This window comes from Schistocerca nitens, chromosome 2 (genome assembly GCF_023898315.1).
Source record: "Schistocerca nitens isolate TAMUIC-IGC-003100 chromosome 2, iqSchNite1.1, whole genome shotgun sequence".
Classification (NCBI taxonomy): domain Eukaryota; kingdom Metazoa; phylum Arthropoda; class Insecta; order Orthoptera; family Acrididae; genus Schistocerca; species Schistocerca nitens.
The window spans coordinates 103,989,072-104,016,843 of NC_064615.1; the positions used below are offsets into that span (position 1 = coordinate 103,989,072).

General features: G+C 39.0%; 1 protein-coding gene across 3 annotated transcripts in view; it reads left to right on the top strand.

Annotated features, from left to right (window-relative positions):
- Window positions 1-6,037, top strand: part of LOC126235777 (endoplasmic reticulum-Golgi intermediate compartment protein 2) — a 93,061-nt gene extending 87,024 nt beyond the window's left edge. For all 3 annotated transcript variants that reach the window (XM_049944580.1, XM_049944579.1, XM_049944581.1), the window contains exon 7: window positions 3,487-6,037. In XM_049944580.1, the coding sequence (XP_049800537.1) occupies window positions 3,487-3,743 (257 nt within the window). In that variant the 3' untranslated portion in view covers window positions 3,744-6,037. The remainder of the gene's footprint in view (window positions 1-3,486) is intronic.
- Window positions 6,038-27,772: the final 21,735 nt, after the last annotated feature.

Below are 27,772 nucleotides of genomic sequence, written 5' to 3' on the forward strand. Positions count from 1 at the left end.
TCTGATGATGGCCATGCCCAAAATACTTAATAAAAAATTTCAGCAGCAAGCAATATAAAGTGATGATAAAGGGATGCTCAGTTATTCTGTAATAGTATAAGGCCTCCTGTGCAGCTTTATGTTGCAATTTAAATGGTCTGTTGGCACCCTCAGAAAATAGTCAAAAAATATACAGTCAGTGAAGGCGGTGGAGCTATTGCAGCTGCACACCTGAAACTTAAAGGTTCACACATACTCTGTAGTTCATCATCAGTATTATACTTTGATCCAGGTTCTTGCTTTTCACAGGTAGCGTACTACCAATTGTATTATCCATGCATGCCTCATGGACCAACTTATTACTGTGTATGTCCCAATAAACTGCAGGAATATCTCATCTCATTAACATCCTTGGGGTTTTCATTAAGAGAAATTCTCCACTGTGTTTTGGGAGTATGGATTTTGAAAATTTTGAAGAGTAACTAGTGGCAAGTTGAAGCATTTAAGTCAGTTTATGAGGTCATAATAAATAATGGAACTGCTAGTGCTCTGTATACAACAGGCATAGACCCTGGTTGAATTCCAGACACAACACTGTTTTAACACACAAATTCATTACAGCATGTGCTCTACTAAAGAGTAAAAATATTGTTATCCCATTCTAATTAATTGGGTACCTAGTGTTAGCTCCTAGCTTTAGCATAGTGGCCTTGAATGTAGTTAATTCTTAATTCTGTAAGTCCAGAAGACTGTCCTCATTCATTGCAGATTACACCTACAGACTGGTGAATGTTATTCAAACAAGAAATGACTGCAAACCTAATAAATACAGAAGACAGGCTTTGTGTCCATCACAAACTATTTCTGTCACATATTGAAAAACACACTGTTTTGAGAGCTCACACTTCAAAGTGTTACCTTATTCGAACACTGCTTTCCCCCAAAACTTACCAAGGTTAGAGCAAAGTCTACAAAGAAGCCATGGATTACTCGAGGAATAGGGGTATCTTGTAAAACAAAAAGAAAACTGTATCTGTCACTCCGAAACATTTCCAATGTTGATGCTATAGCACATTATAAGAAATACTGCAAAATATTAAAGACTGTAATACGGATGTCAAAGCAAATATATTACAAGGAAAAGATAGTTATATCAGATAACAAAATAAAGACAATATGGGATATAGTGAAGGAGGAGACCGGTAGAACCAGGCATGAAGAGGAACAAATAGCATTAAGAGTAAATGATACATTGGTGACAGATGTGTATAGTGTTGCAGAACTTTTTAACAAACATTTTATAACTGTTACTGACAAGATGGGGTTGTCAGGTTCGGTAGATGCTGCTATGGATTACCTTAGACCAGACATTTCAAGTAACTTCCTTAATATGAATTTGACCCTCACTACCCAAACAGAAATAATGTCCATCATAAAATCTTTAAAATCAAAAACATCTAGTGGGTATGATGAAATATCAACAAAGTTAATTAAAGAATGTGATTCTGAGCTAAGTAACATATTAAGCTATCTGTGTAACCAGTCGTTTATTAGTGGAATATTTCCTGAATGGCTGAAATATGCTGAAGTTAAGCCACTGTTTAAGAAGGGAGATAAAGAAATAGCATCAAATTTCCGTCCAATTTCACTGTTGCCAGCATTCTCAAAAATTTTCAAAAAAGTAATGTACAGTCGTCTTTATAACCATCTTATCTCAAATAACATACTGTCAAAGTCACAGTTTGGATTTCTAAAAGGTTCTGATATTGAGAAGGCTATCTACACTTACAGTGAAAATGTGCTTAATTCATTAGACAAAAAATTGCAGGCAACTGGTATATTTTGTGATCTGTCAAAGGCATTTGACTGTGTAAATCACAATATCCTTTTAAGTAAACTAGAATATTATAGTATAACAGGAAATGCTGCAAAATGGTTCAAATCTTATATCTCTGGCAGGAAACAAAGGGTGTTATTAGGAAAGAGACATGTATCAAGCTATCAGGCCTCATCCAACTGGGAACTAATTACATGTGGGGTCCCACAAGGTTCCATTTTGGGGCCCCTCACTTTTTCTTGTGTATATCAATGACCTTTCATCAGTAACATTACCAGATGCCAAGTTTGTTTTGTTTGCCGATGATACAAACATTGCAATAAATAGCAAGTCAAATGTAGTCTTAGAAAGATCAGCCAATAAAATATTTGTGGACATTAATCACTGGTTCCTAGCCAATTCTTTGTCACTAAACTTTGAAAAAACACACTACATGCAGTTCAGAGCTTGTAAGGGGTGTCCCAAGAGTATATGTCTAACATACGATGACAAGAAGATAGAAGAAGTGGACAGTGTTAAATTCTTGGGATTACAGCTTGATAATAAATTCAACTGGGAGGAGCACACCACAGAACTGCTGAAGCGTCTTAACAAATCTCTGTTTGCAATGCGAATTTTGTCAGACATAGGAGATATAAAAATGAAAAAGCTGGCATACTATGCTTACTTTCATTCCATAATGTCATATGGGATTATTTTTTGGGGTAATTCATCAAGCCAAGCTAAAGTTTTCCGGGCACAAAAACGTGCAGTGAGAGTTATATGTGGTGTGAACTCAAGAACATCCTGCAGAAGCCTGTTTAGGGAACTAGGGATACTAACTACTGCTTCCCAATATATTTATTCCTTAATGAAATTTGTCATTAAAAATATATCACTTTTTCAAACCAACAGCTCAATTCATGGAATCAATACTAGAAATAAGAATAATCTTCACAAGGATTTAAAGTCACTTAGTCTTGTACAAAAAGGTGTGCATTATTCAGGAACACACATTTTCAATAACTTGCCAGCAGCCATAAAAATCTTAACAACCAATGAAATTCAGTTTAAGAGAAGCCTAAAGGATTTATTGGTGGCCAACTCCTTCTACTCCATTGATGAATTTCTCAGTAAAACCAACTGATTTGTATATAAGTACAACATAACTTCTGCACAATTTCAGTGCAGTAATGTGTTCATTGAAAATTTGTGTGTGTGTGTGTGTGTGTGTGTGTGTGTGTGTGTGTTAGTATAATCTAACTTCTGCACCATTTCAGTGCAGTAATGTGTTCATTGTAAATAAGTATTACAGTAGTTGTATTACCTTATAAATAAATAAAAAACTTTTTTATTTTAAATTCAGTGCATTAGTATTTGTAAAATTACTCTTAGTGTTCATTAAAAAATGACGATCATTCCACTTGGGACCTGTGGAATGGTACATTAGCTTATTTGTTTTAATTGTAAATATTTGTCATGTATTGTTGTTTTTCTGACATGTTCCACATCCTGGAGGACCTCCTCACTACGGATAAATTGGAATGAAAGTAAATCTAATCTAATACATACAACACTTTTATAAATTAAACATTAGTGTATGAAGTGAAGTATAAATTAGCAGAATAACGTTGCTATGCTATCAATGAGATTAATAAAATACTTAACAAATTTCAACTCTACTGTTACAGGTATCATAAACAGTGTTGTGCAACTGCTGATAGAATACCTTGCAAGCAAATTGTGGAAGAAGACAAACACGAAAAGTGATACATTAGAACATAAATTAGTGCAGGAGGAAATAAGAACTACAACCACCTCATCTCTTTTACTTCCGAACAGTGTGCCACACATTCCAAGTCAGCAAGTCATGAGTGAGGTGCCTTTGCTTGTAACAGATAATGGGACAAATGCAGAACTACCATACAGCACTTCCCATGTATCATAACAGTGTGATGCAAGCTTGTGGTGTTAAAAGCTTTGTTACGAGTGATTCAGAGATACTGTTTCACTGGGTGGTTCTGTGATGTGAAGTTGCCTTACAATTTGTATCAGCTTGTGGCAGTTGTCAGTTTAGTTTGTTTTGTAACAACACAATGAAGGAAACTCAGGTCAGAAATCAGTGCCATGACGCAAAGTAATTAAGATCACATCTGCCAATGGCATTAGTCTGAGGTATGCTATTTCACAACGGCAGATAATTTTAAATCCTACCTGAGGTATCAAATGCATGATTGAGAGATATGATAAAACATGAAAACTTAGTTATCTTTTCGTCTTAACAAAAATTACTTACTCTTTTTTTACCCCATACACATTATGGTGAGCTGATTTTGCAGTTACCTGGAAAGAATTTACCTCAGAATGAATTTCCTTCGTCCTAGGATTCTTTACTCATTTAGTTCACCAGTGCAACTCAATGAAATAAATTGTCTTTCTCCAAATAATTTTCACTAATTTACAGGACTTCATGGCTAAGAAATGGACAAAAGACACAGTCTTACAGTATATTATGTTGACAATTTTTTTGGCGTAATATGGATATGTGTGGTATTGATATTCCTTTGCAAATGTTCTACATTTGATCTCCCTGTGTAATCAAGTAAATTATTGCTTGCATGGATGTTTCAGTGTGATGTAAGGTATAAACAAACCTTTTGGAATTGTACTGCAAGCTGATGAGCCACTTTCTGTTTTGAAATATTTGGATGTGCTATTTTCAGTATATTCATTTATTTGATGGCTTAGCCGGTTACCAGTACCTATTTTCTGTATAAGAATCTTCTTTTTCTTCCATTAGTAAGTACACATTATGGTACTTTGCAGCTTCAAGTATGCACCTTGTGGATCCATCTCATTGATACATAAAGCTTATATTTTGTGCAAAACATATAGTACTCTGATGTTAAGCTGGGTGGATTCTTGCATTATTCATTGAAACAATTAAAAAAAAAAAAATTCAAACATGGTGTGTAACTTCTCAGTGTTTGGTGTGCCTACAATATTTATCAGTTAATATATTGGAAAGAAAAGAGATCTCAAATCTGATCTTGTTGCTGTATGTATCGTATGAGTGTGCTATGAGCAATTTGTTTGTCATTTTGTGATTTTTCAATGAAATGTTACATTTTGGGTTATTTGAATAACTGTGAAATTTATTTGGTTTGATTTACAAATGTATCTTACATTGTTGTGTAATGTGCAGTTACAAATACTGTGAAAGTATCCTGTTATGCTGAATACTTGTCAGTCAGTTTTGTTACAAAAAATGAAAAAAAAAGAGCAGTTGAGTGATAAATACAGTTCACCAAAGTTAATGTGGGACAGCACAAATATTATGAATGCACACTTACAAGAAATTTCATGGAAATTATAGGAAAAAGTTTGATTATTAAATTTAGGTTAATAATCAAACTAATTGTTTGAGTGAGGTAGCAAAGGAAGAAAAAAATAAAAATATTTTCATGCATGGTTTTGCAAATTGATGTTCAGTTACACTTCATTTGTATTCCTTTCCTGTTTGTGGATATTGTGTGTTGTGGGAAGTTGTTTTATTTTTTGCACTTTTATTAATTGAAAACAGTATTAAGAAATATATTTCTTCAAACATTTGCAGAAACTAAATGACTGTGTTTATATCTTTGTATAGAATGTGGCCTAGTTTCATTAGAGAAGAGAGAATGGTGTGTCCTAAAGCCTCGGATGCCTAGTGTATCTCATTTATCACATTAGTCTATCCTAAGAGTTGCTTGTAGCAGAATACTGTTCTAACTTGTGCTACTGGTTTTGTATGGACTGTAATCTGTCACTCTTCCCACACTCCATGTGTGAATGGACTGGGAAGAAGCCCTAATAATTCTTAGAGTGAGAAGTGTCCTCTGCCATGCACTGTTGTTAGCAGAGTTTATATGTAGATTATACAGGCTGGCCCATAATTATGTATATGATGTTTCAAAGATTGTGCTGAAGAACCCAGTAACATAACTTGAACACAAGCAAGTTACTCTCATACCTTTCCTCACAAGAATTTTAATCTCTGCTCTCCAGCGCATGGTCCACCGACACACTGTCCAAATATGATACTATTATTTTATGGACTGTATTAGTGTGCTACAAGCAAATTTTTTGCCATTTTGTGACTTTTCAATGAAACATTACATTTTGTGTTTGAATAATTGTGAAATGTATTTGATCTGATTTATTAGTGTGTCTTATGGAGATAAAGAGCAATGTCACATAGCAGTTTGACAGACCTGTACTGGTATCCTGTGGAACTCTTTGTGATAACTTCTTATACTTTGGCCAAGTTGCATATCTGATGTTGATACACTTTGTTCTTTGAAACACACTGACATGTTCTCTCAAACCTGGATTTTCGTTCAGCTTTCCCAGCCATTTTTCTACAAACTCAAAATGCTTATCCGGATCATCATCATTAAGATCATTTATCAAATGAGCATGATGTGGCCTTCATTTCAGATTCTTCATTATTCTCTGCAGTATTGTATGTAAATGTACAACTCTCTGGATGTACCCTTCACTTGAAAAACACTGCTAGTAGCATAAAATTTAGTGTTTATTCTGGAGATTGTTAACACAGAGGGGCATTTACTCCAAACTTGACTGCGATGCTCCACCTCACCTCTGCGTAATTGTTTGTTGCAGAACACAAATGTACACAATGCACAAACTGTTACACAGATAATAGTTCTACATCTACATACATACTCCACAAGCTGCCATATGGTGCATGGCGGAAGGTACCCTGTACCACTACAGGTCATTTCCTTTCCTGTTCCACTCACAAATTTCCTTACTCTTGGGGGTCCTTACACAAAATGCATGTTGGTGGCAGAAGAATTTTCTGCAGTCAACTTCAGATGCTGGTTCTCCAAATATTTGCAATAGAGTTACTTGAAAAGAACATCACCTTCCCTCCAGGCATTCCCATTTGAGTTCTCAAAGCATTTCCGTGACACTTACATGTTGTTCGAACCTACTGGTGACAAATCTAGCATCCCATCTTTGAATTGCTGCAGTGTCTTCTTTTAATATGACCTAGTACAGATCAAACGCTCGAGCAATACTCAAGAACAGGTCCCACCAGTGTCCTTCGTGCAATCTCCTTTACCGATGAACCACACATTTCCGAAATATTCCCAATAAACTGAAGTATGTCATTCCCCTTCCTTACCACAATCTCACATGCTCATTCCAACCATGCTGTCTTGCTCACACTAATAGTTCTAAGTTCAGTGACCATTATCCCCACTCTCAGACTGCACTATTTGCCATATCAAAACTCTTTGTTCAGAATTACAAATACTACAGTCAGTAAAATATCATCAGGGTATATACGCTACAGGACAACTGGGAAAAACCTGAGAATTTTTTCATTATTTTAGTTTTCAGTTAAATTTTTGTAGTTTTAATTTGTAAGAACTGATACTGTAACAAAGAATTTTACTTTAGCCTGTTACTGCAATATAATACTGCAGCAATAAAACACAAACAAGGAAAAAAATAAATAAAACTTAAGTTGTAAAGGAAATGCACTATTTACAGCAACAAAGCAGAGTGCACACACAAGCATCTGCTAACAGCAAAATGTGTCAAAGTCTTTAGGACGAAGACTATGCAATGCTTCATAACAACAAACTTCTCCGATGGGCATGACATCACAACGGTTAACATTAGGTTCATTTGAGCAGTTGGCAGTGGGCTTATGCACATGTGCAGTTGAGTCATGTGTACCTTCTCCCATTTCTGGCTACTTGAAGTGTGGCTGTTAGCTGTATCCAAGGTAACTAGACACGAGATGTATCAGCAGCTAGATGCTACCCGCAAACATTTTTTTGGTGCATCCAAGCTGCCAAAGTCGCGCATGCGCAGAGCAATGAGTTGTAGTGGGATGAGGAGTAGTCTTTACACGAATCTTGTTAACGTTAATTGATTTTGCTGTTTCCTCTTGGTTTACAGCTCTCAAGAACAAAATATATTTCTGTGGCTGGGAGCTATAAAGTGAATTAAAATATTAACATCATTACGGAAGGCTAAAATATGTTGTTAGTTTCAGTTTTCTGATTTTATTTTATTTCCAGGTTTCTGGCAGTTGGATGGTTCAAAATGGCTCTGAGCACTATGGGACTTAACAGCTGAGGTCATCAGTCCCCTAGAACTTAGAACTACTTAAACCTAACTAACCTAAGGACATCACACACATCCATGCCTGAGGCACGATTCAAACCTACGACCGTAGCTGTCTGGCGGTTCCAGACTGAAGTGCCTAGAACCGCTCGGCCACACCGGCCAGCAGCAGTTGGATATTAATTGCCTCGCAGAACAATGAAACTACTTTTGTTGATTTGCTAAAAAAAAATTTGGCTTTAATTAATCTTTTTCACAGAGGCAGTCAATTTATTTGGAACACTATTGGCTAGTGTCAACTGTTCATAGAATTTCAAGTGGACGTTGTTATCTTTTGGGATGTATGGAATTATGCCATAATAAAGAACTAAATGTGAGATAATACAGTACTGGTACTCCAAGAAAAGTTGTATCCTGAAAACCACACTGTAAAGTTTAATATCGGCTTGGGACCTCTGTTGTGAATCTGAATGTGCTGTTTAAGTCAAATTATGCATTTTAGTATGGTTTATGAAATTCCGATGATCTTAGAGTATCCTCTGGTGTCCTGTTTCGTTTATGACGTAATGTAAGAGCTCGTAATGCTATATACGTACGAACATACGGGTTCCCTACCTCATCGTAGCTGCGCAGGCAAAATAACGCCGTTTCTGGCGCTCTCTTGACAACTGCTGAAAAGAAATCTAACAGGTCGCGGGAAAATATTGCAATTGGTCATTTGAAAAGCATTACTTTCAGAGTACATTTTGTTTTATGCAATGTGAATTATGTTACGTGTACAAACGTGCTTTGAATTTCTTAAATCTGAGAATGTTTGATTTTTATGTAAAGCTTAACACTTTGAGGGCCAGCCACTTAAAAGAATTTCGAGCCCAGAAGACCAGACATTTACGTCATTACTTAAAATTTTACTGGCACATTTGTGTGATGTATCAAAGTGTAACACACACAAAAAAGACAAATGTTATACGTGAAAGCTTAGCTTTTCTTGTAGCTACGCTTTGTACATTAAGTTAGACCATTAACTTTTCCTATTTGTGTATTCATGCTACTTAACGGTGATCTTGCTGTAGACTGACTACATCATATGTCCTATGCTCTGAATCACTACGTTCACATGCGACACATCTTCTGAAAGACAAAAACCGAATTTGGGAAACCTTTTTTCACTGTCATGTTTACATGTTAAGTTCTGAAGCAAATTTGCTAGCCCAGTTAACTACTGCGCCTGGAAAACAGCAGATGTAGTTCATGATTTAGTCAGCACAATTGCTATTTCTCTTCTATTAGACGAGGGGTAAACAGCTTCAGTCTAATATTTCTAGTTATCCTTCACTGTACAAAATGAAAAGGCACTCCGTCAATATTAGCTGAAATTAAAAAAAAAAAAAAAAAAAAAAAAGGGACAAAACCTGATATCCCAACCATGATGTTTCAATATCGGCTGCTTTAACATGGGAGCGAAAATTGATTGCAGAATTGGGAAACCGGCAACCAGAAACGGATTTCCAGAATCGATTTTGAAGTGTCTACATGACTACCCAGAAGCGGTAATGGGAGATCAGTTCACGAAGACCTGTTCTGGGAGCCCCATGTAAATGCGAGTAATATCTGCTATCACTGACCGGTGAGTCTATGTGACATGAACTATGATTGGCTTGCATAAGCACATCGTGATCTCAATTTCAATGCTTCAGAAACTAACGTTCTGTTTTTGGTGCAATTCGACTGTATACTTCTGTAATATGAAAATATGCAGCATACACGTTGCTGCAAATCAAAGATCTTTCCGAAACCAATTTTTTTTCCCCTGGGGTTCGTTTCCTAAAGTGGCGGGAGTTTCCACGTTGGTGTATAAAACCTTTACCATTCAAATGATTGATAAGTTTTATGATCACAAGGGAAAGTATACTGTCACTTAACACAGAAAAAGCATATTTTCACTCAGGAAAAAGTGCTTTTTTTTAACCAGGAAAAACCCGGGAATTTTTTTTCCTTGTCCGCATATACACCCTCGTATAAGTAATTAAGGGCCACACTGCAGAATGAGTGCTTATGCATGCAAAAAGCCTTCAAGCAGGAGATTTAGGGATGATTTCTGTGTGTGTGTGTGTGTGTGTGTGTGTGTGTGTGTGTTTGTTTGTTTGTTTGTTTCAAATTTTACTAACAGAAATTCTGGCTAGTACTTACCTTCAGGAGGCAAGATGTTTAGCATTGCTGAGTCACATACTTACAAGTAAAAGTAATGACATTATCCTAGCCCTCGAAAATACTAGTTCCTTCCTCAGCGAGTGTAGAGAAAGAGAGGAAAAGTTTAAAAAGGAAAGGCAGGTCAATCAAACGTCAGGTTGAGGTTCCTCACATTTAAACTATTCCAGAGGTAAAACAGTTCCCAATTTGAATCTCCAGGAGGGGAGCTATTTGAGAGGAGCCATAAGAGGAAAGGAGAATGCTGGTTATGGTTAGCACATGGAATTTTAAAACATTAAAGGAGTATGGGAAATTAGAAAATATGAAGAAAGAAATTGAAAGGATGCTTATAGAAATTTTAAGAATCATCAAGATGCAATGGCTATAAAAAGAAGGTGATACAATTATTTGTACTGGATCAGATGATGGTAAGCATGGCTAGAAATAAAAATTGGCAGTAGTGAGTGAGGTGATGGCACAGTAAAACACTGAACCCAGATTTGTTTGGAGGGCAGTTTAAATCTCTGTCTGGGCACGTAGATTTAGGTTTGTGTGCTTCCTTAAATCATTTAAGGTAAATACCCTATAGTTCCTTTGAACATTATGTTGCCAATTTCCTCCTTTTTCTCACTCCCCCCTCCTCTCTCTCTCTCTCTCTCTCTCTCTCTCTCTCTCTCTCTCTCTCTCTCTCTACAGATTCATCAGTCTTCTGACTGATTTGATGCAGCCTAGTGAGACTGTGCCTCCTGTACCAACCTCTTCCTATTGGAGTAGCACTTACACCCAGTTTCCACAATTATTTGTTGGATATATTCCAAATTCTGCCTTTTACAGTCTTTGATGTCTACATCCCCCTCTAGTACCACGGTTATTCCCTCCTGTCTTAACACATGTCCTATCCTCCTGTTGATTCTGTGGAAAACCATCTGATTTTTATAGGTTCACTTAATTTTCTGCATCATTCTATAACACCACATCTCAAAAAATTGGACTGTCTTCTTTTCTGATTACAGTCCATGATTCACTCCCATACAATGCTGTGCTCCAGAGAACTACAGAAAATTTTTTCCTCAAATTACAGCTCCTCTTTGTTAGTAGTAGACTTGCTCTCTTTGCCTGTGCTACACTTGCTCTCTTTGCCTGTGCTAGTTTTCTTCTTATATCCTCCTCGTTTTGTCTACTCATTACTGTGCTTCCAAGGTAGTGGAATTGTTAAATGTCATCTAATACTCTGTCCCCAATTTTGATGTTAAATTTGTCGCTTACTATAGAATGAAGGTTTTTGTGGCATATTCACATCTTGGGTGATTTAAGTTCTATAGGCACATTTCTGTTCCTAAAATTTAAGATCCTACTGTGGAAATCAACCTCGCAGGCTATAATGATGCAATTTGTTAATTTTCAAACTTCTGCTTCTTTCCTCAATGATTTTACAAATTCTTAAGAAATGTTATTCTGCTTTGTTTAATCACAGGTCTTTCAAAGCTCTATGAAACACTGTCTCCAATATTGAATCCTGCATTTCTTTATACCTATTTGGTCTTCTATCACAGCATGCCAGTGCTTTTAATGTTTTCAAAAGTTATATTGTTTTTTCATATGCTGAATCCATCCTTTCCTTTTACATATCTCCACACATTGCTACAGGCATTTCACTCAGTTTAGCATCATGTGGAGCTTCACCAATTATTGCACAGCAAATATCGGAGCATATTTGCACATACAATATGTCTCACTCAAGTCACGTGGATCTTCGCCAATTGTTGCTTGGCTAATTTCGGATCATACTTTCATGTACAATATGTCTAGCACTTCCTAATTGATTTTATTCCTAAAAAACTTATACTGTTGTAACCCTTCCTTTTCCTGAACATTTTTGTATTCCCTTCTTTTATCAATCAGTTGAAGTATTACTCAAGGTGTTAGTTTCAAACTCCATGGATCATTTGAATGATAAATCTAATGATGTGGAATGAGTCATTTAGTATTCACGTCACAAATTATTTTGTAAATATGCATACATGCTGATCATTTACAAGCGGTTAAAAAGAGGAGACAGAGAGAGGGAAATAGATATATCTGAGTTTGTAATTTCTACCCATTACTTTTTACAAATTATGATAATAGAAATTCTTCTATGGAATACAAGTTGTCAAGAAGAAACTTTTTCAGTTTATTTTCAAATTTTACTTTCTTGTCTGTCAGAAATTATGTTTGACTAGGCAACTGATCGAAAATGTTGGTTGCAGCCTTGTGCACCCCTTTTTGTGCTAAAGATAACCTTAATGTGGCATAATGAATATCTTTTTTTCTGGTTTGTAATTAAACATATCATTGTTTCCTTCGAACTGGAGTGGATTATTTACAAACTACTTCATGAGCGAACCAATATACTCTGGAGCAGTGGGCAAACTGCATAACTCATCAAACAGATGTCTACAAGATGACTATGGGTGCGCACCACATATTATCTTTGCAGCATGTTTTTGAGCAATGAAGACTTTCTGTCTTAAAGATGAGTTATCCCAGAACATTGTTCCATATGACATTATTGAATAAAGTATACAAATTACATCATATTACCGATGTGTCTTTCCCCAAGATTTGCAATGATTTTAAGTGCAAATGTGGCTGAACTAAGTTTTTTTAGTTTTTTTTAGGAGTTCCAAAATGGCTTTTTCCAATTTAAATTCTGATCAATATGGATCCCTAAGAATTTTGAAGTTCCATTCTATTTATTATTTCCTCACTATGTGTTTCACTTATCACTGGTGTAGTACCCCTGGATGTGCAAAACCGAACATGTTGTGTCATCTTAAAACTGAGGTGAGACCATTTACAAAAAACCAGTCAATAACACTTTTAAGAACATTGTTTATCATTTCTTCTGTTGCTGTATGAATGCTTGGACTGATTACACCACTAGTGCCGTCCACAAAAAGAAGTAGTTGTGCTTTTTGTATATTAGATGGAAGATCATTTACGTATAGAATGAACAATAGCAGACCTAAGATTGAGCCTTGGGAAACCCCTTATGCCCTGGGAAACCCCTTATGCGATTTCTTCCCAGTCAGAATAATGCCCCTGGATTATGTTGGTTGAATTACTAAGCACAACTTTCTGCATCCTTTTGGTTAGATATGACATTATCCTTTGGTTGGCTACACCATCGACCCCATAAAATGTCAGTTATCTAGGAGAGTATTGTGATTCACACAGTCAAATGCCTTAGATAGCTCACAGGAAATACCAACTAGCAATATATTGTTATTTAATGATTGTAAAATTTGGCAAGTTAACATGTAAATGGCAACTTTTCTGAAATCCAAACTGTGATTTACTGAAGTGCCCAGGTGGGTTACTATTCTAGAATATGTCACCTCAAAAACTTTGAAAAATGATGCGTTTTTGAAACAGGTTGGTAGTTATTGACATCCTACCATCTTTCTTATAGCGTGGTTTAACAATAGCATATCTCATGCTCACTGGAAAAAATACCTTTAGCTGGTGATGCATTACATAGTTCAGTTAAGACAGGGCTTATTATATGGGAACAAGTCTTTAGTACTCTATTCGAAACACCGTCAAATTCAGATGAGCATTTATTTTTGAGAGCATATATGATTTTCGTAATTTCAGAAGGAGAAGTTGATGATAGTTTCATATGATTGAATTTTATGAGAGTTGCTTTTTCAACGTACTGCTGTCTGGCCATCGTGATTTTGGTTTTCCATGATTTCCCTAAATTTCTTCAGGCAAATGCTGGAATGGTTCCTTTGGAAGGGCACAGCCGACTCCCTTCCCCATCATTCCCTAATCCCCTGGTACCAATGACCATGCTGTTTCATCTCCTCTCCTCAAATCAACCATACTGCTGTGATTTTTCTCTTGAACTGTCTGTCCCTTTACTTTCTTCTGTATTTAAGAGATCGTTATTAAATATATTTGCTACCTGTGACTCATCATTTATAGCCTTTCTATTCACTTCAGTAACTGACATTAACCTGTTTTGGATCTGCTTGTCCTATCTCACATTTCACTACATTCCATATACACTCCTGGAAATGGAAAAAAGAACACATTGACACCGGTGTGTCAGACCCACCATACTTGCTCCGGACACTGCGAGAGGGCTGTACAAGCAATGATCACACGCACGGCACAGCGGACACACCAGGAACCGCGGTGTTGGCCGTCGAATGGCGCTAGCTGCGCAGCATTTGTGCACCGCCGCCGTCAGTGTCAGCCAGTTTGCCGTGGCATACGGAGCTCCATCGCACTCTTTAACACTGGTAGCATGCTGCGACAGCGTGGACGTGAACCGTATGTGCAGTTGACAGACTTTGAGCGAGGGCGTATAGTGGGCATGCGGGAGGCCGGGTGGACGTACCGCCGAATTGCTCAACACGTGGGGCGTGAGGTCTCCACAGTACATCGATGTTGTCGCCAGTAGTCGGCGGAAGGTGCACGTGCCCGTCGACCTGGGACCGAACTGCAGCGACGCACGGATGCACGCCAAGACCGTAGGATCCTACGCAGTGCCGTATGGGACCGCACCGCCACTTCCCAGCAAATTAGGGACACTGTTGCTCCTGGGGTATCGGCGAGGACCATTCGCAACCGTCTCCATGAAGCTGGGCTACGGTCCCGCACACCGTTAGGCCGTCTTCCGCTCACGCCCCAACATCGTGCAGCCCGCCTCCAGTGGTGTCGCGACAGGCGTGAATGGAGGGACGAATGGAGACGTGTTGTCTTCAGCGATGAGAGTCGCTTCTGCCTTGGTGCCAATGATGGTCGTATGCGTGTTTGGCGCCGTGCAGGTGAGCGCCACAATCAGGACTGCATACGACCGAGGCACACAGGGCCAACACCCGGCATCATGGTGTGGGGAGCGATCTCCTACACTGGCCGTACACCACTGGTGATCGTCGAGGGGACACTGAATAGTGCACGGTACATCCAAACCGTCATCGAACTCATCGTTCTACCATTCCTAGACCGGCAAGGGAACTTGCTGTTCCAACAGGACAATGCACATCCGCATGTATCCCGTGCCACCCAACGTGCTCTAGAAGGTGTAAGTCAACTACCCTGGCCAGCAAGATCTCCGGATCTGTCCCCCATTGAGCATGTTTGGGACTGGATGAAGCGTCGTCTCACGCGGTCTGCACGTCCAGCACGAACGCTGGTCCAACTGAGGCGCCAGGTGGAAATGGCATGGCAAGCCGTTCCACAGGACTACATCCAGCATCTCTACGATCGTCTCCATTGGAGAATAGCAGCCTGCATTGCTGCGAAAGGTGGATATACACTGTACTAGTGCCGACATTGTGCATGCTCTGTTGCCTGTGTCTATGTGCCTGTGGTTCTGTCAGTGTGATCATGTGATGTATCTGACCCCAGGAATGTGTCAATAAAGTTTCCCCTTCCTGGGACAATGAATTCACGGTGTTCTTATTTCAATTTCCAGGAGTGTAGCTTTAAGTCTGTTGTCAGAATTACTGATTTCTGACACAATGTGCGTGTTCCTTGATTTTTTAATAACTTTTCTTAGTGATGTTGAGCAGTTTTTGTAGTGTCCAATTACTGAAGGACCTCTGCCTATTCTTGCCAACAAATACATTTCCCTTTTACTTTCACAGGATGCTTTAATCCCTGTAGTGATCCATAGTTTTTTACATGGCTATTTAATGGCCTTTCTGGTTATTATGCAGAAAGCTATTTTCAAATAATGATATTATGAATTTGTCATGGACAAAATTCAATTTTGTGTCAGCATTTGTTTCATAATAAATTTCATCCCAGGTCATCTGTTGTAAACTATTCTTAAAGTACTTGAAAAATAAAACACAATCAGCTGTCATGTGATCCTGTAATAGTACTGTCGGTTTCACAACATTAGAGTTCCATCTTCAGATAAATCTAAGTAAAGAAGAGGAATAGAACATAGGGAAATTAGAAATACATATTGTTTTAGAAATGGCAAGAATCTAGTGAGAAGAAAATATAATGTCCTATATGGTACGTAACTGACAAAAGCAAATTTATATCAACTTACTTATTTTCATGTCATTTACATGAGAAAGTTGAGTGCATTAGATCTTTCCCCATCATTCCCAGGCAGACTATAATAAATCCATGGAAATAGCGACAAAAGTCAAAATTTAAAATGGTCACAGAGAAGAAGACAACCATAAAAGCAGGTCAGCTCTGAAAGGACAATAGAGTTGTAAAACCAGGCAAATGGGACTAAAAAATGAACAATGATTTTAGATAGTAGTAATGATCAAAAGACAAGACGTAGTGAAAAAGCACCAAAAAGGGCTATAGAATAAAATTATAATGGAAAAAAAACATGGTAAAGAGATGCAAAACAAATAAAGCCATAATTCTTACAGATCTGATGCATGTCAATATGAACCATGGTGCGCGGCTGTCAGCAGAATACTGAGTGAGTGTGCTATTCATAAAAACACTTGTTCTGTTGTCTTTAATTATTCTGATTTCCACTGTGAAGTATCAGTACTGTAAGCATTATCTTATTTATCTTAACTGTGTGTCACGATCTTCACAGTTACATTCCATGTATGTATATTTTTCTGTTCAACTTGTATGATTGTCCTTTTGAGGGATGTCTATTCCTGCCCAACAAAACTGCCTACTATTATAGTATTCAATTACAGTAGATGCACCCTCAGATAACTTCAGATTCACATGATCATCATCATTCCTCACTACATCTGTATACCGCTTCACCACATATGAACCTCCTATGAGTCTATATCTGCTCCCGGGCATGCCCTACAATTTCATATTTGATCTTTGCCTCCCTATTTTGTAATTTAGCTGGTATCTCTGAGTGTGTCTAGATCTTTTAAAAATGTGCCTTCTCCTATTGTGATTATTGAACAGTGTATTAGCTATTACTAGCTGAAATTTATTGCTGAACTCAAGGAGTCTTTCTTCTCTTTCTCTCTCACTACTTCTGCTGAGCGTGTATTTTCCAGTAACTACATCTTCTGTTCCTTCCCCCTGGTGTATTGTTTCAGTTGCCCAATCATTGTCGTTACCTTTTACAACTTGGTTACACAATTAATGCTGTTATACATCATCAGCATGTCACATTGGCAAGCAAACCTGATCTATTTTGCTTGGCACTGGTTTGCTGTTGATTCTGACAAGAATAATACTATTTCTTAAATGTTCATAGTAACACACTCTTTGCCCTACTTTCTTCCCATTAGCAATTCTACTCATGTTACTTTTTCTGCTGCTGTTGATATTAGTCTTTATTTATTTAACGAGAATTCTTTCTTTTCTTTCATGACTCCTATAGCTTCTACATTGAGCCTCCTTCTAGCTTCCCTGCCACATTCAGGCTTATGACATTCCAAGCTCTGACTCATAGAATGTTACCATTTCCATCGGCTTTTCATTCCTTTTCTGATGGCCATCTTCCCCTTGGTAACACCTCCCTCCCCCTCCAAAAGATCCAAATGAAGAACCAATCTGGAATCTTTTGTCAATGAGAGATCATTAGGCACTTTATCAGTGACAAGCCACATTTCCTGTGGAAACTCATTTATGTGTGTTCATTGCAGTGGTTAGTCCCTTCCTAGCTTTGTACTTGGCAATGTGTTATCAGTTACAGTACAGAAAGGTAATTCACTCTCTTTCCACAAAACAAACTGAAGTACTCAGTGCCGATGAAATGATAACAGTTCAAATCAGAAAAGATGTAGGGAAGGGTTGCTTATTGCCATCACTGATATTCCTTTAGTAGAAATAGGGAAATAAGGGGCTATCAGGACATAGTAATTCTTTGTTTAGGACAGAAAATCAGCATGATATCATTTGCTGATAACATAGCAGTAGTTGTTTAAAGTGAATAGGAGCTAAATTGGACACTTAATGAAATGGAACATGGGCTATCCAATGACTACAATATGCATATAAACAGAAAGATGACTAATATAATGTTGTGTGCAGCAAGTGGCTGTCGAGGATAGCTAACAGTTAAACTTGGACAATAGACTATTGAAGGGATGGATGAATTTTGCAATTTTGGAAGCAGACTGGATAAAGAAAGATGATGCAAGAAAAATGAGTAACAAGAATTGCACAGGGTAAAAGAACTTAGCTTAAAAAGAAACAGCTAGTAACATCCCAAAAATTAAACCTTGATAACAGAAAGGGATTTGTGAAGAGTTACATTTAGAGCACAGCTATTTATGAGTGCAAAGAACACTGACAGGACATTTTCTGTGATCGTGCCAAGGACTAAATTGTGAATATCACAAAAATTCTACTAGGGAAACTAAACTGGTACAGTATTAAAGTCTTTATCTTTGCATGTATGGAGTGTTGAGCTAACAATAGGAAACAGAGGCTCATATTAACGAATGATACTACAGAAATAAGACTAAATTCACAGTGGGAAACATCAAATATGGTGTCCCGCTATGCATGGCAATTTGACCACTCCTGATCTTCACCTATAGAAATGATCTTCTCAGGAAGAAACTAGTTTTAGATGACACATTGATAAATGGCCCCATATCCATACTTGGTACAGCTGGGAGGATAATGGAACAGATGGACAACTGTTCACAGCTAACAGCTTAACCCTTAATCTTACAAAAACATGTTTTATGCTATTCTAAGCTAATCAAAATTACTTACAGATACTACAAGTAGATATCAAGGGGCATACACAGAGTGAAGCCCCATGTATAAAGTTTTTAAGCATCCAGATGGATAACAAACTGAAGCAGGAACAACATGTTAATCAGAAAGCTCAGTTGTGTGTGCTTTGCAATTGTTTAGTTCTCTCATTGTGTTGACCCACGGGGAAGACAGCTGGCATGCTTTCACTAACTAGCCTCATGTACCTAATCTTCCGAAGAAATGCATCTGAGATAAAAAAAAGTGATTATTCTAGAGAATTGTGCAATAAGAATATTGTGTAAAGTTGATCACTGAAGACGCTTAAAAGGCCTAGGGATTCTTACACTGAACAGACCAATACATACTCTTTCCAATAGTGTTAATGATTAGTAACAATGGTGGATATAGGATGAACCACAATACTAGAAGTAAAAGTAATTTTCATATAAACTGTACATCCCATCTAATGTCAAGAATGAGTTTTATAATTTAGTGCAAAAGTCTGTAACAAGTTGCTCGTAAATGTCAGGTAGCAAACTGAAAATCCCCAGATATTCATCAAGAAAGGAAGATAAGACCTCGTTATCCACTCCTACCATTTATCAGAATATTTGGACTCGATGATTTAAATTGTGTATCACTCTAATATTTATATTAGATAGATCATAACTTTACACAGGCCAGCTGTCCATATACTAGCAAAGTTACATAAAAGCTTTGTTTACAGTATTAGATAAAAACATCAGTCATGTACTGTGGACACACACACACACACACACACACACACACACACACACACAGAGAGAGAGAGAGTTGTTAGCACCTGGAGATGGCAATGGCGTGTGTGTGTGTGTTTCATGCATAAGGGAATATACACTCCTGGAAATTGAAATAAGAACACCGTGAATTCATTGTCCCAGGAAGGGGAAACTTTATTGACACATTCCTGGGGTCAGATACATCACATGATCACACTGACAGAACCACAGGCACATAGACACAGGCAACAGAGCATGCACAATGTCGGCACTAGTACAGTGTATATCCACCTTTCGCAGCAATGCAGGCTGCTATTCTCCCATGGAGACGATCGTAGAGATGCTGGATGTAGTCCTGTGGAACGGCTTGCCATGCCATTTCCACCTGGCGCCTCAGTTGGACCAGCGTTCGTGCTGGACGTGCAGACCGCGTGAGACGATGCTTCATCCAGTCCCAAACATGCTCAATGGGGGACAGATCCGGAGATCTTGCTGGCCAGGGTAGTTGACTTACACCTTCTAGAGCACGTTGGGTGGCACGGGATACATGCGGACGTGCATTGTTCTGTTGGAACAGCAAGTTCCCTTGCCAGTCTAGGAATGGTAGAACGATGGGTTCGATGACGGTTTGGATGTACCGTGCACTATTCAGTGTCCCCTCGACGATCACCAGTGGTGTACGGCCAGTGTAGGAGATCGCTCCCCACATCATGATGCCGGGTGTTGGCCCTGTGTGCCTCGGTCGTATGCAGTCCTGATTGTGGCGCTCACCTGCACGGCGCCAAACACGCATACGACCATCATTGGCACCAAGGCAGAAGCGACTCTCATCGCTGAAGACGAAACGTCTCCATTCGTCCCTCCATTCACACCTGTCGCGACACCACTGGAGGCGGGCTGCACGATGTTGGGGCGTGAGCGGAAGACGGCCTAACGGTGTGCGGGACCGTAGCCCAGCTTCATGGAGACGGTTGCGAATGGTCCTCGCCGATACCCCAGGAACAACAGTGTCCCTAATTTGCTGGGAAGTGGCGGTGCGGTCCCATACGGCACTGCGTAGGATCCTACGGTCTTGGCGTGCATCCGTGCGTCGCTGCGGTCCGGTCCCAGGTCGACGGGCACGTGCACCTTCTGCCGACCACTGGCGACAACATCGATGTACTGTGGAGACCTCACGCCCCACGTGTTGAGCAATTCGGCGGTACGTCCACCCGGCCTCCCGCATGCCCACTATACGCCCTCGCTCAAAGTCCGTCAACTGCACATACGGTTCACGTCCACGCTGTCGCGGCATGCTACCAGTGTTAAAGACTGCGATGGAGCTCCGTATGCCACGGCAAACTGGCTGACACTGACGGCGGCGGTGCACAAATGCTGCGCAGCTAGCGCCATTCGACGGCCAACACCGCGGTTCCTGGTGTGTCCGCTGTGCCGTGCGTGTGATCATTGCTTGTACAGCCCTCTCGCAGTGTCCGGAGCAAGTATGGTGGGTCTGACACACCGGTGTCAATGTGTTCTTTTTTCCATTTCCAGGAGTGTATAAGAGCCAGTCAAATGAAAATGAGACAGATGGAAAAAAGTATGTAAACTGTTTATGTTTATTATTTAAAAATTAATTGCTATAACTGTCAATACATTTATCCCACTGTGAGACAAGATGCTCAATGCCCTCATGAAAAAATGTTTGCAGTTGCCTAAAGCAAATTGAGGCCATGACTGTTTTTTTATAAGGGCTTAAAAAATATGGACATCATAGGGGGATGGATGGATGGGGTTAAAGGAACCAAACTACAAGGTCCCTTGTATGTCAAGCCAGGGATAATGCCCATAGAGGAAGGACACAAAAGACAAATCCAAATGGCTTTGATTGTATCAGAGAATCAAGAAAGCCTAAAGACAGAAGCAAGTAGAAGTGAGAGAGAGAGAGAGAGGTAAAAAGAGTGAAGGTGGGAGAATTGTTCTGCCCAGAAAGGAGCTGGAGGCACTGAGGACATTGTGACTTGAGACGCACCCTCTGCATCCAACCAGTACTTCCACACCCTCCATTACCACAAGCATACAAGATACACGGACAAAATTAAATCTCAGGAAAGTGAACAATGATGACGAGTCTGTCAGCCAACAATAGATGTAAAAGATTAAGAAGATTTAAAAAGATGGAAAGGGCAGGAGCCAGGCCCCACCACCAAGCAAGAGCAGCCCTAGGCCACTCAGGTCAGAGCAGGCAATGGGGCACTCCTCCAATCCCATAAGTGGCTGATGAGGCTAATGTGCCCTATGTCACAGGGAAGTGTAAAACTCACTTTCATGAATAAAATGTGAAATGAAATCAGCCGCTAGCACCAGAGGTAGAGTGGTCGGCAAGTTAAATTGGCATCCTGGTAACCAACTTCGCCAACTGGTCTGTATGTTCATTCCCTGGGATCCCAATGTGACCAGGGATCCTTACAAAGGTAACCGACCATCCAGTGTGGGGAGGTCATACAGGAGATCTTGGATAGTCATAGCCATTGGTGTTGAGGGTAGCACTGACTGACAGCCTGAAGCCTATTCAGGGAGTCATTACCAATTAAGAATGATTTGCCAGTACAAGAACGGAGGTGGCTGAGGGCTCGCTCAGGCCTTCAGTTTTGCATTGAATACACTGCGTCCATTCAGGAGGGAGTGTAGTTCACTGCATCTCGTATGTGTATAAACTGGTTTTCCGTCGATTGTAGAGCTGTCATCGTATACCATGTCCGAGCCTGGAAATATGTCAGGGATGTCCAGAAATAGGTGCCAAAAAACCATAGTGTCTATTAAGTTTTTTGGTCCAGAGAAGAGGTCGAGGATCCAAGGACAGGGAACATACCATGAGGGCACATGTGATTTCACCCTGACAGGGGGCAACAGTGGGGAAAGATGAAGTTCAGAACAGAGAGACAGCATGCAAACTGCGATCATGAATCCAAACTTTGGCCTCTGTTGTGGAAAGTGGCTCTCCCTAACAGGAAAAAGGAAACAGTAGTTCAGATGTTCCGGGGGAGGAGTGAATGTATATTGCATAGTTGAGTAGAAGTTGTTTTCACAGAATCTTTACGGGAGAGAGTGAAGCCACCATGAGCAGATTGTTCACAGGGCTGGTCTGAAAGGCACCTGTCTCAAGTTGGACTCTACAATGGTGTATCAGATCCATCATCCACAATGATGAAGGTGGTGCTGATCCATAGGCCGGCCTCCCATAATAAATTTGGGACAGAATCAGAGCTTTGTAGAGCCACAGAAGTATAGAGAAGTCTGCATCTCAGCTGGTATTGCAAGACAACAAAGAATATTAAGGTGGAGTGGTGGCTGTTGGTAGAAGAGCACATGAACACCCTTACTTTTGGTGCCTTGCAGGTTTATTGTTTATTTTTCTCTGAATGCTGTTAAATGCAATGTATGTGTGGTCATCAAAAACACACGGTACTAAACCTATCATGTTGCGCGAAATTGTCACTCCTTTATACTCTGTGAAACTTGGTGTTAGGGTCACAAGCACAGCTTCAGTTGTGCACATTTTAAGGAGCTTTAGCGTGTGTGCAACTGGCGTGACGTAATTGCCTTATGGGCCAAATACATATGGTAGCACACTGCAGCAGTCTCTTTTCCTCATTCACTTGGCATAAATCCTGCTAGATAGTAGCCCACTTCTGAGATATGCCAATTCAATCATTATGTAGTAAAATTGATTACACATCAGTATATGTTATAGTTAAACAGATAGAAAACCTATTTTGTAAGATTCTGAATGAGATATGGTATATTAAGTTTTGGATTTTATCATACAGTAACCTGTTTGAGGTGCTGAGAACCACAAAGCACATCATTGTCAATCGTGAGACTGTGGCCCTGTGTTTTCCAGGAATAAATGAAAGTTTCCTGAAGGGGACCTATATACTGTTACAAATATAAAAGAGCCCTCCTTCAGTTTAAGTTGACAGGCACATGCTTCTATATGTTGCTCTAGACAAAACTTTTTTGTATCTAAGCTTTCTACACAGTGATAACTTTTGACATATATGGCAGGCAACTCCTCCTCTCACCTCATATGTGCAGCTAGTTTATAACCACTAATATTTTCCTTTTCCATATCAGACACAATGTGATGCTCAGACAGGCATAGTATATCTATTACATTATCAGATTCAGTGTCATCTAAACAAACCAGGAGCTCATCTACTTTATTCTTCAATCACGGAATATTTTGCTGAAAAATGGTAACATTATTTTTTACTTTACTTTTGTGAGAATCTACTTTTTTCTTTAATCCATCAATATTTTGGTTAAATGTGGTAACATTATTATTTACTTTCCTGTTGTGAGAAGTTTGTGAGTTTTGGACCTATTTAGCACCTGCCTGCCTGAACTTGTCATTGGACACTGATATTAGTCTAAAAAAGAGGTACATCCATGAGTACTAGTGTCCCCCCTTATGGATTTTGCTAACAACCCTGCCAGTTTACCCTTCCCTTTCCTATCAATACACCATGCCTTGTGAAATCCCCCCTATCAATAGCCTCGACAGGAACCAAACCAATGTCTGACAGAGTGGCCGCCCTACGCAACTGATCCAACTCCATATTAACCCTCCTGACAGAGTGTTTCAACTGGGGCTGATCATGCTGCATGAAAGCAGGCACCAGCCCAACATTGGTGTGGGTCGTTGCCGAGGCTATTTTCACCAGGTCATACTCAATACTGTAGCCCTGATCCCCATCAATACTGTTTCCCATTCCACCCACTATCATCACATGATCCTGCTTTGTGAAACCCTTGCTGAGGAACCTATATTGTATACCACCTGGCTAAGACTTGCACTTGGCTTGAAGAAGTTTGTGACCTGGTACCTGTCACCTAATTTTTCCTGCAAAATCTGGCACACACCTCTTCCATGGCTGCTACCTAGCAACAGAACTTTCCTCTTACTTTCTACTTTTTTTTTTAAAACAGTTGGTTTCCTAGTGAGATTCTGTTGCATCTTAACTACACCTACTCCTACTGGAGCCTCTTCCTTACTTAACTGTGGTAGCAAGGCAAATCTATTGCTTGTTCCAATTGGGAAACTGTCAGACACTGTCCTTTTTCTGTGGCCCCTGTTTCCAGCTACCACTTTCCACTGCTGTTTACCCTCCTCCCCCCTTAACCTCTTCAGTTGCTCCCTCACTCTCCTCCTGTTCAGCTATAATCCTATCTCTTGAGCAAACCCTGCAAAAGAATGGAAGAGTCTCGTTTGCTTCCCCAATTCCCACACCACTACAATTTCCCCAATGAAACCACCTGTCACAACAGCTGCACAAAACCCCTGAACTAACTTTCCTACTGCAGTTCAAACACTTTGTATCCATGTTAGTTTGGAAATTAGTTAAGAGATTTACTAAGTGATAACGATAATATATTAAATACAGATGCAAAAGGACACTAAATATGTTTGGAAACTAATATGTAAGTAAACTATTACCAAATGCACTTAAATTTGTTGTATAACGCTAAATATACACTATCAAAAATTAGGCCTAAACAACCGAATGTAACCAAAACAAACTTTTTGCGATAAGTGGAACAGTACGTAAATAAAAGAAAAACCTTTAATGGCAGGCTTTAAGAGCACACTAATGAACGTATTTAATTAGTTAATCTATTCCAAATGCAATTAAGATTGCAGTATAATGCTAAGTATGCACACTTGGAAAGTAAGGCAAAGCCGCGAAATATAAACAAAACGAACTTTTCGTGATTGCTGGAACAATACGCAAATAAAAGAAAAACCTATAATGGTGAGCTTGAAAGGCACCCTAATGAACGTATTTAATCAGTTAAACTACAGCAAATGCACTTCCAATTGCGGTATAATGCTAAATATGCACACTCGAAAAATTAGGCCTAAGCAGCAGTAAGTAAACCATATAGCCATATAGCATTTAAAAGGAAATTAAAAGAATTTCTTAATGGCAACTCCTTCTACTCATTAGATGAATTTTTGGATATACTAAGTGGGTAATTTCCCCAACCTCCGCAAAAAAATAAATAAATAAATAAATAAATAAAATAAAAAAAATTAAAAATATTAAGTGTCATGTAATATTTTGTGTAATGTAATATCTTGTACAGACACCTTTTATTAACCTGAAACGTTCCACATCATTATGAAGTGTCATATTCATGATCTATGGAACAAGTACTAATTGAAGCTAATCTAATTCATGCTTCTGACATCTATTGATTTTATGTCATGTAATGTTTATCTGTGCTGTGGGTCTACATCGTTTCTATGAACATTCACAAAAAGCTCTCACTGGTTTCTCTGATATTCACTTAAACCTGGGATCAATGATGATACAATTTTGGCACCTCATCTGTATTCTAGTCGAGTGACCATGTTGGTAGACATTAGACCCCCACTACTTGAATTTAAACACTTCCACAAACAGCAGTTTGTGTTTGGAGTTGTTTACTGTACGGGAATTGGCTTTTGTGAGCAGTATCATCATGAATCTGTTGAATCGGTTTTTAGAGCTAACAGGAAAAAAAAAAAAAAAAAAAAATTACCAGGAAAAGTTAGCTGCAAAGGAACTAGGGTCTCCCTGACCAGATCTGTTGACTGAGAACATGACAAAATTAAATAAATGTGACTACAAGTGAACATTTAACAAAGAAGTACAGAATAAGCATAAGTTGTTGTGTGGGTACAATGTAAGAATGTCTGATTTTCATCCTGGAAGTTAATACATTAACTAATACATGTGTTAGAGATCTTGTACATTTGTCCGAAAAAATGCAAAAGCGCACAAACTCCTTTTTACCAAAAAATGCAAAACGGAGAGTAGCGAAAGCTTAAACATTATTTTATTCTTGCCATAAACTGTACTTAATTATTAACAACACAACAAAATTCCACAAAACAATTCATTTTTCAGACAAGTTAGACACATTATAATAATAATAATAATAATAGTAATAATAATAATAATAATAATTATTATTATTATTATTATTATTATTGTTGTTGTTGTTGTTGTTGTTATTGTTCTTAGCAGTTGCTATAGTTGTATAAATATTTTAATTAGCATGTTATACAACAGATGCTATTAATTTCACACTCTCATATTTATCTGGATCTAAATATTTCTGAACATCCAGAATGCATACTCACAAGCCGTTGCTGTTAAGCTGGTGAAGATGCAGGAGCCACATCAATTGGGCATGAATGAACAATGTCAAAAGACAATAAGACTCCAACACATTGAGATCTTTGAGGTACAGTTCTGGTTGGGGATAGACAGTACGATGGCGACAGAAGTGCATGACTCATATCCTGGCGGCAGAAAATTGGAAACCGTGGGTGGAGAGCCTGGGACTGCAACCTTCTGTATGGCACCCTGCAGTACGCATTCAGCAACAGGCACAATTGAGGAGCAATAGTAGATACAAACATCATCAGCATACAGGGAGGGCGACACTGCAATCTCGAAAGCTGCAGCTAGGACATTGATAGGTGCTAGAAAAACACACTCAATACAGAGTCCTGTGGGACCCCATTCTGTTGTAATTGGGGAGTACTGTGGGAAGAACCAACTTGAACCTGAAAAGTACAGGAAGACAAGAAGCACCAGACAGAAATTGCAAATAAAAGAAAACAGTTATAAGGTGTTGATGTCAGGCAAAAGCTGACTGAATAGCAGACTCCAGGCAGACCAAACTGTCAGCAATAGAACGACCTTGGCAAAAACTGCCCTGGTTGGTTGGTTGGAAGGAAGGGGTGGGGAAGGAACTAAACAGCGATGTCTTCAGTCCCTTGTTCCCGGTAAAATAATTACACAAGGGAAAGAAGGAAAGAAAGGAGGCATACAGCACAATAACAGGAGAATGGAAAAACCAGAAGAATGACAGAAGGACAACCAACAATACTATGGACAAAACAGGAAAATAAAACCACAGAGAGAAGCAAGAAACAGGTAAAAGGGATAAAAACAAGAGATCAGATGACCGTGGTTGGCCAACCACGAGAATAAAAAGGAAAAGCCAGCCACTCTGTGACACATTAAAACATTCAGCCTGAAAGCATTAGAGGAAATCACAAAGGGACAAAGGACATGCACGAAAACTTATATAGAATGATAAAACCCACCGTCATGTATAAAACATATAACTAAATTAGCCAATGAGGCATTATCAGCTACAATTAATGGCAACAAGT